Here is a 13,005-nt window from a genome sequence, read left to right as displayed (position 1 = left end):
GCGACCGGAAGTCGAGGGGAGGGGCCTAGTGTCGCGGGCGCCGAAGTGCCGGAAGCTGTGCCCTTGGTAGATGGGGTTTTTCTACCATTGGTTCCCCGTGGCTCTGCTTTCTATTTAGAAGACTCCCGCCACCTGTTCCGCAGCCCCGCTTCGCCTTCAGACTTCCGAGATGTCTGCGATTCCTGCTGAGGAAAGTGACCAGCTGCTGATCCGACCCCTGTAAGGGCCCAGCGAGAGAGGGAACGAAGCCTCGGGCTGTGGGAGGCGAGGCGGGGTGGCCTTGTGGTTGGCCTTCTAGGTCGCCCCCTCGTCGGCAGGCCTCTGGAGCCGGCGCCTTTCCGCAGCTGCCGGCCAGGCCTCTCAGGCTGAAGGGGTTGGAGAGCGGTGGATCGGAGCGGGCCAGCTAGGAGGAATGGGACTTGGCTTTATTCTTCAATCTCAGAAGATGTCGTGGGGGCGGGAAAAACTGTCGGGGCCCCTGGGCTCTGCAGAGTGGCCAGCCTGGGAAGGCGGTGATGCTGGTGGCGGCAGGATGAGAGGAGGACCTGGGTTAGGCTGTGGCGGTGTGAAGAACGAAATCTGTTCATTATTTCCTCCAGGACTTGACGTTTGCCAAGCAAGGTGTGAAAGGGAATCGGTTAGCTGTGAGTTTGGGCGTTCTGACTTCAGACCCTAGCAGAATAAGACAGACGGGAGAGGGAAAGAGCAGAGGTGTTAAGGACAAAAACTCAGCTCTTGGTTGTCCATGAGAAGGCTCGTCTTTCGGTGGCGATGGCCTTCTGCCCGGGAAACGCTTTGCAGATCTGGAATTGGGCTAAAAGGGGGAAACAGCTGTGGAGAACCTTTCCTGATAGACAAGCAATTTGAATTCACAGACATACACTTAGATACAAGTTAGCCTCTCATTTGCTTGTGCATTTTTCAGAAGGTAGACTGCGTCTGCTCATCCATTCGTAAGGACTAGTTGAGCACCTCCTGGGAACCGACCGCAAGTTTCCCACTGCCTAGTTCACACCTGCCCTCTCTTCCTGTGTTCAGCAGACACTGACCAAGTGTCCAGCACCGCACTAAGCACTGGAGATGTGAATAAGACAGCGCCAAGTTAACGGAATTCACCCTTTCAGAAAGAATTGCAGTGCAAAGTGAAAAGTTCCGGAGGGACAGTTTGGAATAATAGGAGACCCTTACTTTGGGTCAGACTTGGAATTCAGCCCTTACTCTCTCACTTGCTAGGACAGCAACTTCCCCAAACCTGTTTTTCTCACATGAAATTAATACGGTCTCACTTACTGTGAGGATCATAGTAGGTGCTCAGTAAGTGGTGTATTCTGAGTGTATGTACACATCGGCATGCACTGAGTGCTGGGAGAGTTAAGGAAAAGGGATTTCTATAAGTTGAGAAGAGAAGGCTAGTTCCTGCATCCTGGAAAATACAGTGCATGACCTGAACCTTAAAGAACAAGTAGGAATTGAAGAGAGGTCAAGTGCTGGACAAGGATGTTCCAGGCAGCAGAAGTGGCACAGGTGAAAACGAGAGTGGTCACAGTTTGTGGCTGGTTTCCTTGTGGCTGTGGCTGAAAGATTAGCAGATGAGGTGGGAGAGGCTGTTAGGGACCAGCTTGAATATATACTAAGGAGTCTGCGTATTCATCATGTCCGTTCTAGGGAACCAATGAAGGGTTTAAGCATCGAAGGGATATAGTAGGAACAGTGCTTAGGAAGATCACTGCTATCAGCAGTGTAGCAGATGACTAAGAGTGGGTTTGGTGGTGGGAATCCAGGAGGACGAAATTGAAATAATGCCGGTGAAAAACAGTGAGAGCTTGGAATGAATGAAACGAACATCAGTGAGTTGGAAAGAAGTAGGTTTCAGAGACTAAGGAAGTGAAATCTTTATTTATAGTTTTGTAGCTCGTCGGATATATTGGAAGGGGTATTTGTGGAGAGGAGTGTTAGGATGCCTTGGATTCCTGGGTTGGGCAACTGGTAAAAGGTTGTGTTATTCACTCGAGGAGTACGGGAGCTGGGGCAGGTCTGGAATAAATTTGGGAATTCTTTTGTGTTATAACAGCTTTGCTGAAATATACTTTGCATACCATACAACTCATTAGACGTGTACAATTCAGTGATTTCTGCTATATTCACTGACTTGTACAACCATCACCACTGTCTAATTCCAGAACATTTTGTCATTCCAGAAAGAAAGCCTGAACCCGTCAGCAGTCACTCTCTTTTCCCCCCAACTTCCCCAGCGCCTGGCCCCCACTCTCCTTCTCTATAGATTTGCCTATTCTGGACATTTCCCTTAAATGAGATTATATAATATGTAACCTTTTATGACTGGCTTCAGCTTCTCCCATTTAGCATAATGTTTCCAAAGTTTATAATTTGGGAGTTTCTAGTCACTAAGTATTTCTTGAGATTTCTTCCATATCAGGTGCTGCAGCTGAATAGTAGTTAACAACGTAGACGATGTCTCTGCTCATATGGCGTCTTCATTTTCATAGTGAGGAACAAACCGTAAACACGTAGATAGAGTAACTTCATGTAGTTATGTTATGATAGAGTTGTGCGAAGGGCAAACGAGAGAAGGTAGTCAAGAGGAGGCATTTGGACTGAGACCCAGATAAAACAAAGGAGCCAATCATGTCAATATCTGAGGGATATTCTGGGGAAAAAAAACAAGTTAAAGGGACTTGAGGTGAAAACTAGTTCGGCCCATTTGAACATAAGGTGCCTGTGTGATAGCCCAGGAGAAAGAGCTAAATGCCAAGTGTATTTCAGAGGTCTGGAATTCAGAAATCCATCTGGGCTACAGATATGGACTGGGAAGTCATCAGCATGTCAAAAACCTGAGACCAAAGATCACAAAGCCTGAGAAGTGGGCCAAGGAGAGCCCCTCGAAGTACTAACATTTGAAGTGTGGGCAGAGGCGTCTGAGTATGAAGGAAACTCTGGAGGAAAACCAGGGTCACGACTCAGAAATGTCAAGGGAGAAGCTCTCAGAGAGGGATGTCGGCAAGGGGTGACGGGCTGCGCAGGGAACAAGGGAACAAGGAAGGGCAGGAAAGGCTATTTGCACTTGGCAACAAAGAGCCACGTCGCAAGTACAGATCCAGGGGAGTGGTTAGCCAGAGCCAGCCTGCGGGGAACTGAGGGACGGGAGGTGAGGAACCAGCAGCGGGAGCGAGCACAGCTCTTAGGGGGCTGGGGAAAGGAATTACGGGACTAAAGGAAATCAGAGTGGAAGGATTTTAATTTTCAGGCACGAACGCAGTAGCACGTGTCCATTGTGAGGCGAAAGTAGATGGGAAGGGCAGAGTCTGTGAAGCAGCGGTGTCCGGGGCCTCAGGAGGACAGAGCATGTAGAGTGAAGAACGTGGTGGCAAGATGGGCCTCGGACAGTAAGCGAGCTCTGCTGTATCGCTCCGGGAAAAATGGAGGGAGACACAGTGCTGGTGGGTTGGTAAGTGAAGTCGAGGAAACAGGCAAAGATGAGCTGGAGAAGGCTCTTGCCTCGAGTGAAGAGGAAGAGAGAATGGGGAACGGGGACAGAGTTTGAAATAGTTGCTATGGAAACCAGAAGAGGAAACTGAGCTAGGGATGCTTAAGAGGTTGCCTCGTGGGCCAGTGAGAGCGGGAGGCCAGGAATTCATGGTAGCACCACGGTTGGTTGATTTTCTGTATCAACATGGCGCCCCGCGCTGGGATCTCCGCTGGGGAGCCACCTCGTGTGTGTCTCCCGGGAAGTGGCCCAGGTTCCCTGAGATCACGGCATTTCCATATGCTGCACTGGTATTGAATGAGTGAGTGAAATGTTACCTAGATGAGTGGGGAAAGACATCAGAGAAAGTGAGGGGCTGGAAAAACAGGTGAGGTTGAACTTCAGGTGCATCTTGTGATAATTGGAATTTAAGGCTGTTGTACTCATTTAAGAAGAAAGGAAAATTGTCGAAGTGCTTGGCATCCGGTGTCTTGAAATTAGAAGTTAGAGGGCGAAGGGACTGAGATGCATGGCTATGAATAAAATGTCTATTTAAATTTAAGCTATAATGTAAAATGTAAATACATATTATGCTCTTAAAGGCAACGAAAGAATTTTGAAGTGCTTACAGGTTTACCTTTAAGTGCTAATCCTGGAAGTATGAGCCCATCATCTGCGTCACTGCCAGATTTCCATTACATCATGATTTAACCTTAACCTTCAGAAGACTGAACTTAACCTTGGGTTTCTTGTATCTGTACCATCTCCTCTCACCATCTTAGCAGCTGCAAAATCCCTCAACTCCCAAGGGTCACTTTCCATCTTTTCCCATTTAGACATGTTCTTCCCTGTCTTTGTGTAAGTTTCTCAAACTCTTAGCTGCCTCAGATAAGTGCTATCATCAAATGGGGCATAATTTACATTGTAAAAATGTTTGGATTTATTGGGCTTGATTTTGATTGTTTTTAATCATCTTTTCTTCTCCCCTTGAATGTTTGCAGTGGAGCTGGGCAGGAAGTAGGAAGATCATGTATTATCCTGGAGTTCAAAGGAAGAAAAATAATGGTAATTATGTTGTAGTTGGGACAATGGTACGGCTCTTTCTGGTTGGGGGTTCGATCTTTTCCAGAACTGTAGTTCTCTGTTTAGCTCCCAGAAAAATGTCATAGTCGGTATATGTAGTCTGTGCTGTGTAACATGAATGTAAGTAAGTAGTATACACTTCGACTTAGGAATTTGACAAAGCATTAAACTCAGAAGATGTAGTCTAAGATTGTAAAATTGTCAACCAGGTCTCCTGAACTATTGCTTCTTCGAGGTCCCTCTTCTACTCTTGGAGGGTCGAGCCAACCTAACTGCCCTCCCAGGTCCCCCCACCCCCAGTGGCAGAGCGCCAAGGAACTGGGTGCCCACGCCCACGGGGAGCTCCAGCTCCCGCAGCCTGGAGTGACAGAGCCCTGGTTCGGCAGCTTAGATACCTAAGTTTGCATCAGGGCCCCTGACCTTGGGCAAGGCAGTCTGGCTCTAAGCCCATTTCCTTCCCTGAGAGACAGAGGGATTAGAAGAGATGATGACATAGTCCTCGCTAGATAGGTACTTCGAAGGCTCGAAGGCTCATGGTGTTCCTGTGGTCCCACCTCTCTGCTTCTCCGAATCATTCCAGAACAGGCAGGTGTCAGGTATCGTTGGTTTTTTAGTCATTTATTGTATTACTGTGCTAGTAATGTCCCCGGAATGAACAGGTAAGTCCTGAATGGCTGACTTTAAGAATTCTTTCCCCATCGCCTTAAAATACTTCAGTTGCTCTCTTCTGGTAAGTTTCCCATTTCTGATTACTCTTCTCACTAGAGCCAGATCTGGGAGTAGTGAGTCCATAAACTTAGAATGCTCACCATCTTCTGATACCAAAGTTTTTGAACAAGAGTTCACGCATTGTTAGAGTGACCACAAAAACGAGCTGAAGAGAAGGTGTCTTTTATCTTGTATCCTGTGGCTTAAATGTGAGCTGTATTTTCTATTTGTTTTGGAAATTGAGAATTGTTAATGGCATATTTGAAATGTTTAATAAGAATTGCATCGCGGATGTTACTGTATACAGTCCTTCTTGATTATTGTGTTGGTAGATTGTTATAAATACTGGCTATTAAGCAAGTGTTAATAAAACGTGTAGGGGATTGTGATCCTTCTCTCTGCTCCTTCAGCTGGATTGCGGGATCCACCCTGGCCTAGAAGGAATGGACGCTCTTCCTTATATCGATTTAATTGACCCAGCTGAGATTGATCTCCTGTTAATCAGTCAGTAAGTTATTTTCTTTATTAACGACTCTGTTTTTCAAGAACTATTACTATCAAGATCATTATCAGATTTTAAGATTCTGATGTTTTATTTTATTTTTTAAGATTTTATTTATTTATTTGACAAGAGAGTGAGCACAAGCAGGGGGAGCAGCCAGCAGAGGGGGGAGCGGGGGAGCAGGCTTCCCGGCTGAGCAGGGAGCCCCATGCGGGACTCAATCCCAGGACCCTGGGATCATGACCCAAGCCGAAAGCAGACGCTTAACTGACTGAACCACTCAGGCGCCTGATTCTGGTGTTTTAGAAGCGTCTTTTCGGGGACACCTGGCAGCCTCAGTCAGCAGAGCATGTGCCTATTGATCTCGGGGTCATGAGTTTGAGTCCCACGTTGAGGGTAGAGTTTACTTAATTAAAACAAATTTTTTTTTTAGGATTTATTTATTTAGAGAGAGCACACGAGAGTAGTAGGGGTAGGGGCAGAGAGAGACGGGGAGAGAGACTCTCCAGCAGACTCTGCCACAGAGCACAGAGCCTGACACTGTGCGGCTGGTCTCACGACCCCGAGATCAGGACCTGAGCCAACACCAAGAGTCGGATGCTTAATAAAAAGAATTTTAGGGGCGCCAGGGTGGCTCAGTTGATTGAACTTCTTTTTTTGATTGTTTTTTAATTGGGCCATTTTCCACCACTTATTTTTCAAAGGTCAGGCTTTAGTTTATTTGTTTGTTTTTTCTTGCAGTGTATTCTTTGACTGCAACATTTTCTTCAGTTTGAAAAACTGTCCCCATGAGTGGACACTTGGTAAAGCTTTATTATAAAAAGACAGTGTTACACACACTGTTGTCTGTTTCTTTCATATTTCAATAACTGTGTTAAAAACTGCGTTAAAGAACTGTGTTAAAACAGTTATTAGAGGGTGCCTGGGTGACTCGGTTGGTTAAGCATTTGCCTTTGGCTCAGGTCATGAGCCCAGGGTCCTGGGATCGAGCCCCACATTGGGCTTCCTGTTCATCAGGGAGTCTGCTTCTCCCTCTGGTCCTTCCCCCTCTTGTGTTCTTTCTTAAAAAAATCTTAAAAAAAAAACCCTCCAAACCAGTTATTAAAATTGAAGAGTATCGCATTATACTGATTATTTTGAAGCAATAACAATTTCTAATTAAATGGAATTCATCTTCCTCATAAAATATTAACATGTATCCATTAAGATAATGCAATGTCAGATGAACCAGTACCTATTTCTTCACCATTATTCATATCAGTAGAGCTTTTTAAAAAAAATTTTATTTAAATTCAGTTAATTAACATATAATGTATTATTAGTTTCAGAGGTAGAGGTCAGTGATTCATCAGTCATACAACACCCAGTGCTCATTATATCACGTGCCCTCCTTAATGTCCATCACCCGGTTACCCCATCCCTCCACCACCCTCCCCTCCAGCAACCCTTAGTTTGTTTCCTATGATAAGAGTCTCTTATGGTTTGTCTCCCCCTGTGATTTTATCTTGTTTTTTTCCTCCCTTCCCCTATGCTCCTCTGTTTTGTTTCTTAAATTCCACATATGAGTGAGATCATATGATAATTACTTTTCTGTGATTGACTTATCTCACTTAGCATGATACCCTCTGTTGCTATCCACGGCATTGTAAATGGCAAGATTTCATCTTTTTGATGGCTGAGTAGTATTCCATCATATATATGAACCACGTCTTCTTTATCCATTTATCTATTGATGGACATCTGGGCTCTTTTCATAATTTGGCTATTGTGGACATTGCTGCTATTGCTGTGGACATTGGGATGTAGGTGCCCCTTTGGATCATACATTTGTATCTTTGGGATAAATCCCTAGTATAATTGCTCAGTCATAAGGTTGCTCTATTTTCAACTTTGAGGAACCTCCATACTGTTTTCCAGAGTGGCTACACCAGTTTGCATCCCTACCAACAGTGTAAACAGTATAGTAGAGTTCCTCTTTCTCCTCATCCTCACCAGCACCTGTCCTTTCCTGACCTGTTAGTTTCAGCCATTGTGACTGGTATAAGGTGGTATCTCATTTTGATTTTGATCACTTCCTGATGCCAAGTGATGTTCAGCATTTTTTCATGTTTCTGTTAGCCATTTGTATGTCTTCTTTGGAGAAATATCTGTTCATGTCTTCTGCCCTTTTCTTGAGTGGATTATATGGGTGTTGAGTTTGTTAAGTTCTTTATAGATTTTTGGATACAAAGCATTTGCAAATATCTTCTCCCATTCTGTCCATTGTCTTTTGGTTTTGTTGACAGTTTCCTTTCTTGTGCAAAAGATTTTTGTCTTGAGGTCTCAGTAGTTCTTTTTTTTTTTTTTACATTTTATTTATTTATTTGAGAGAGAGAGAGAGAGAGAGATCACAAGTAGGCAGAGAGGCAGAAGCAGGCTCCCCACTGAACAGAGAGCCCGATGCGGACCTCGATCCCAGGACCCTGAGATCATGACCCGAGCCAAAGCCAGAGGCTTAACCCACTGAGTCACCCAGGCACCCTCAGTAGTTCATTTTTGCTTTTGTTTCTCTTGCTTTGGAGACGTGTGTAGTAAGAAGTTACTGCATCAGAGGTTGAAGAGGTTGCTGCCTGTGTTCTCTAGGATTTTGATGGCGTCCTGTCTTACATTTAGGTCTTTCATCCATTTTGAGTCTATTTTTGTGTGTGCTGTAAGGAAACGGTCTAGTCTCATTCTTCAGCATGTAGCTGTCTAACACCTATTGTTAAAGACACTGTCCTTTTTCTTGGATGTTCTTTTCTGTTTTGTTGAAGATTAGTTGACCATAGAATTGAGGGTCCATTTCTGGGCTCCTTATTCTGTTCCATTGATCTGTGTGTCTGTTTTTGTGCCAGATTATAGCTTTGTGATAGAGCTTGAAGTCTGGAATTGTGATGCCACCAGTTTTGGTTTTCCTTTTCAATATTCCTTTGGCTATTCAGGGTCTTTTCTGGTTCCATACAAATTTTAGGATTATTTGTTGCAGCTTTGTGAAAAAAGTTGATGGTATTTTGATAGAGATTGGATTTAATGTATGGATTGCTCTAGGTAGCATAGACATTTTAACATTTCTTCTTCCAGTCCTTAAGCAGGGAATGTTTGTCCATTTATTTTTGTCTTCCTCAATTTCTTTCATGAGTACTTTATAGTTTTCTGAGTACAGATTCTTTGTGTCTTTGGTTAGTGTCTTTGTGTGTTTTATTTATTCCTAGGCATCTTAAAATTTTGGGTGCAATTATAAATGGGATGGACTCCTTAATTTCTCTTTTTTCTGTCTCATTGTTAGTGTATAGAAATGTAACTGACTTCTTTGCATTGATTTATATCCTGCCACATTACTGAGTTCCTGTATGATTCTAGCAATTTCATGGTGGAGTCTTTGGGTGTTCCACATAAAGTATCATGTCATCTGCTTAGAGTGAGAGTTTGACTTCTTCTTTGCTGATTTGGATGCTGTTTATTTCTTTTTGTCGTCTGATTGCTGAGGCTAGGACTTCTAGTCCTATATTAAATAACAGTGGTGAGAGTGAACATCCCTGCTGTGTTCCTGATCTTGGGGAAAAGGTCTGTTTTTCCCCATTGAGAATGATATTCGCTGTGGATTTTTCATAGATGGCTTTTACAATATTGACATGTGTTCCCTCTAGCCATACACTGTAGAGTTTTAATCAAGAAAGAATATACTTTGTCAGATGCTTTTCCTGTATCTGTTGAAAGGATCATACAGTTCTTGTCCTTTATTTTATTAATGTGGTGTATCACGTTGATTGATTTGTGGATGTTGAACCACTGTTGAAGCCCAGGAATAAATCCCACTTGGTTGTAGTGAATAATCCTTTTAACGTATTATTGGATTCTACCGGCTAATACCTTGGCAAGAATTTTTCATCCATGTTCATCAGAAACATTGGTCTATAATTTCTCCCTTTTGGTGGGGTCTTTGCCTGGTTTTGGGATCTAGGTAATGCTGGCCTCATAAAAAGAGTTTAGAAGTTTTCCTTCCATTTCTATTTTTTTGAAACGCCTTCAGAAGAATAGGTATTCATTCTTCTTTACATATTTGGTAGAATTCCTATGGAAAGCCATCTGGCCCTGGACTCTTGTTTCTTTGGAGATTTTTGGTTACTGCTTCAATTTCCTTGCTGGTTATGGGTCTGTTCAGGTTTTCTATTTCTTTCTGTTTCAGTTTTGGTAATGTAAATGTCTCTAGGAATGCATCCATTTCTTCCAAATTGCCTAATTTGTCGGCATATAGTTGCTCATAATATGTTTTTATAATTGAATTTCGTTGGCATTGGTTGTAATCTCTCTTTCATTCATGATTTTATTTATTTAGGTCTTTTCTCTTTTCTTCTTGATAAGTCTGGCCAGTGGTTTATCAATCTTATTAATTCTTTCAAAGAACCAGCTCCTAGTTTTGTTGATCTATTCTAAGCTGGGGTGGTAATCCTTATTTCAGACAGATTAGATTTTAAACCAAAGATTGTAATAAGAGATGAGGAAGGACACTGTATCATAATTAAAGGGTCTATCCAACAAGAAGATCTAACAGTTGTAAATATTTATGCCCCTAATGTGGGAACAGCCAATTATATAAACCAATTAACAACAAAATTAAAGAAACACATCGATAATAGTACAGTAATAGTAGGGGACTTTAACGCCCCCCACTCAACTGCAATAGGCAGATCATCTAACAAATCAACAAGGAAATGGGGTTTGAATGACACATTAGACCAGATGGACATCACAGATATATTCAGGGCATTCCATCCTCTTTAAAGCGACAGAATACACATTCTTCTCAAGTGCACAGGGAACATTCTCTAGAATAGATCCCATACTGGGTCACAGGTCAGGTCTCAACTGGTATCAAAAGATTAGAATCATTCCCTGAATATTTTCAGACCACAGTGCTTTGAAACTGGAACTCAATCGCAAGAGGAAACTTGGAAAGAACTCAAATACCTGGAGGCTGAAGAGCATCCTACTAAAGAATGAATGGGTCAACCAAGAAATTAAAGAAGAATTCAAAATTCAGGGAAGAAAATGAAAATGAAAACACAACTGTTCAAAACCTTTGGGATGCAGCAAAGGGGGTCCTAGGAAGGAAGTACATAGCACTGCGAGCCTTTCTTAAGACACAAGAAAGGTCTCAAATATACAACCTAACCTTACACATAAAGGAGCTGGAGAAGAACAGCAAATAAAGGCTAAACCCAGCAAGAGAGGTGATTTAATAAAGATCAGAGCAGAAATCAAGGAAATAGAAACCAAAAGAACAGTCAGTTGAGCTTCTGGCTCTTAGTTTCAGCTGAGGTGGTGATCTGGGCCTTGGGATCCCTTTGCCACCAGCCCTGCAGAACGGGGTGCTCCATTCCTTTCCTTTGCACATAACCTCCCTTGATGCTCTAAAAGTATTCATATGCAACTGTTACATAGGACTTTTCTGTACAGTGAGCAACAGTTTCATTCCATATGGTACATGGTGGGTAGTATTTTAAGAATTGACCGAATCTTTTTGTTTCTCTTTTTAAGTTTCCATTTGGATCACTGCGGAGCTTTGCCCTGGTTTCTACAGAAGACAAGTTTCAAAGGAAGAACATTTATGACTCATGCCACGAAAGCTATTTATAGATGGCTTCTTTCAGATTACGTCAAAGTCAGGTGAATTGCTTTATTAGATTCATACAGGAATTTGCTTCTGCAGAATACATAAAGTTCAAGTTATGAACCGTTTTGTGTTTGGAAGTGAGACACTCTTTTTTATGCACAAGGCTGTCATTAATTTGTCATTCAGTTTCAACTCCTTAAATACCCATCGTGAACATAGCACCTTCCTGATCATAAAGTGTTGATGAAGTTTTTACATCCTTAAATTTTTGTAATTTGGGTGAATGATAATGTATGCTAACAATATTTTGTAAACAGAATTTTATTATTGTATTAAAATTTGAGATCAAGTGCATGATATACTAATAGAGACTGAAATCTTATTTTAGAGTATTTGATCAAAGCAGATTACTATCTTAAATGAAAAAGATTCCTGAGGATTTTTTTTTCTAGTTATAAGAGGATAATAAAAGTTAGAAGCATTTTTGTGATACCTACAGCATAAATTATTGGCCTTCGAAAGTTTACATCTGTATATTCCAAAAGTAGCTCAGAGTTAATTTGTTATTCTTCACATATAAATGTAAAAGAATGGAAGAGTTACCCTTAGTAATTATACTGCTTACCGCTTAAATAATGCTAACCATGTGCCGACATAGTCCTCACTTCTCAACATATGTTAACTCATCTTCATCTTGACTTCATGCTGTAGGTTCTGTTACGAATCCCGTTGTACAGGTGATGAAACTGAGACACAGAGAGATTAGGTAATTTGCCTGTGATGGTTATAGGAAGAAACAAAGCTGGGATTTGGACGCAGGCGATCTGGCACCAGAGTCTGTGGCCTTAACCACCACTCCCTTTTGCTTTTTTAGAAGTACACTGGCATAATTTCCAGGAGAAAACTTACACTACATTTTGTAGAGAAGTCTTTTCACATCCTGATGGGAAACTCTGCTGTGGTTCAGTATGTGTGAGTGTTTGAGCGAGTTTATCTCAGGAGTGTTGGGGCAGACAAAAACATTGAGAAATACCATCATAAGAGTACTATGCACTTTGCTTAAAATCACACTTTATAGCTGTACACACCAAACCTTTTTATTATTATAACTACTGAGTCAAAAAATACCCAAAATGTCCAAGAGATTCTAAGTTGCATAATCCATACAGTAAAAGAACTTTTGTGGCTGTTCCGTTCACAGACAGTCTCTTCGAGTTCAAAGAGTTTAAACAATCTTGCCCTTAATTGTTTGTGTTGGCCTTTTTAAATATTTAGTAATATATCAGCAGACGACATGCTGTATACGGAGACAGATCTGGAAGAGAGCATGGACAAAATTGAAACCATCAACTTCCATGAAGTTAAAGAAGTTGCAGGAATCAAGTTTTGGTGTTACCACGCGGGCCACGTCCTCGGAGCTGCCATGTTCATGATTGAGATCGCGGGTGTAAAGGTACTCCCGCTCTTACAGCTTCGTCCCCAAGAGAAATCCGCGAGAGCTTTGTGCCCCCAAGTGACACTGAAGGAAATTCCCTAGGACTACAAGGTGTCAAACACTAAACATAGGATAAAATTTATCCTATAATGCTTTTTCCT

At 42.3% G+C, this 13,005-nt stretch overlaps 1 protein-coding gene across 1 annotated transcript in view; it reads left to right on the top strand.

The window, feature by feature from the left end:
- Window positions 1–29: 29 nt before the first annotated feature.
- Window positions 30–13,005, top strand: part of CPSF3 (cleavage and polyadenylation specific factor 3) — a 43,487-nt gene continuing 30,511 nt past the window's right edge. Inside the window, exons 1-5 of the mRNA XM_044262103.1 lie at window positions 30–219; window positions 4,486–4,549; window positions 5,686–5,783; window positions 11,334–11,462; window positions 12,685–12,862. Coding sequence (XP_044118038.1) covers window positions 170–219; window positions 4,486–4,549; window positions 5,686–5,783; window positions 11,334–11,462; window positions 12,685–12,862 — 519 coding nt within the window. The 5' untranslated portion in view covers window positions 30–169. The remainder of the gene's footprint in view (window positions 220–4,485; window positions 4,550–5,685; window positions 5,784–11,333; window positions 11,463–12,684; window positions 12,863–13,005) is intronic.

The sequence above is a fragment of the Neovison vison genome, chromosome 8 (genome assembly GCF_020171115.1).
Source record: "Neovison vison isolate M4711 chromosome 8, ASM_NN_V1, whole genome shotgun sequence".
Taxonomy (NCBI): domain Eukaryota; kingdom Metazoa; phylum Chordata; class Mammalia; order Carnivora; family Mustelidae; genus Neogale; species Neogale vison.
Note: the sequence above shows the minus strand (reverse complement) of the source record. Positions and strands in the feature narration are given on the sequence as shown.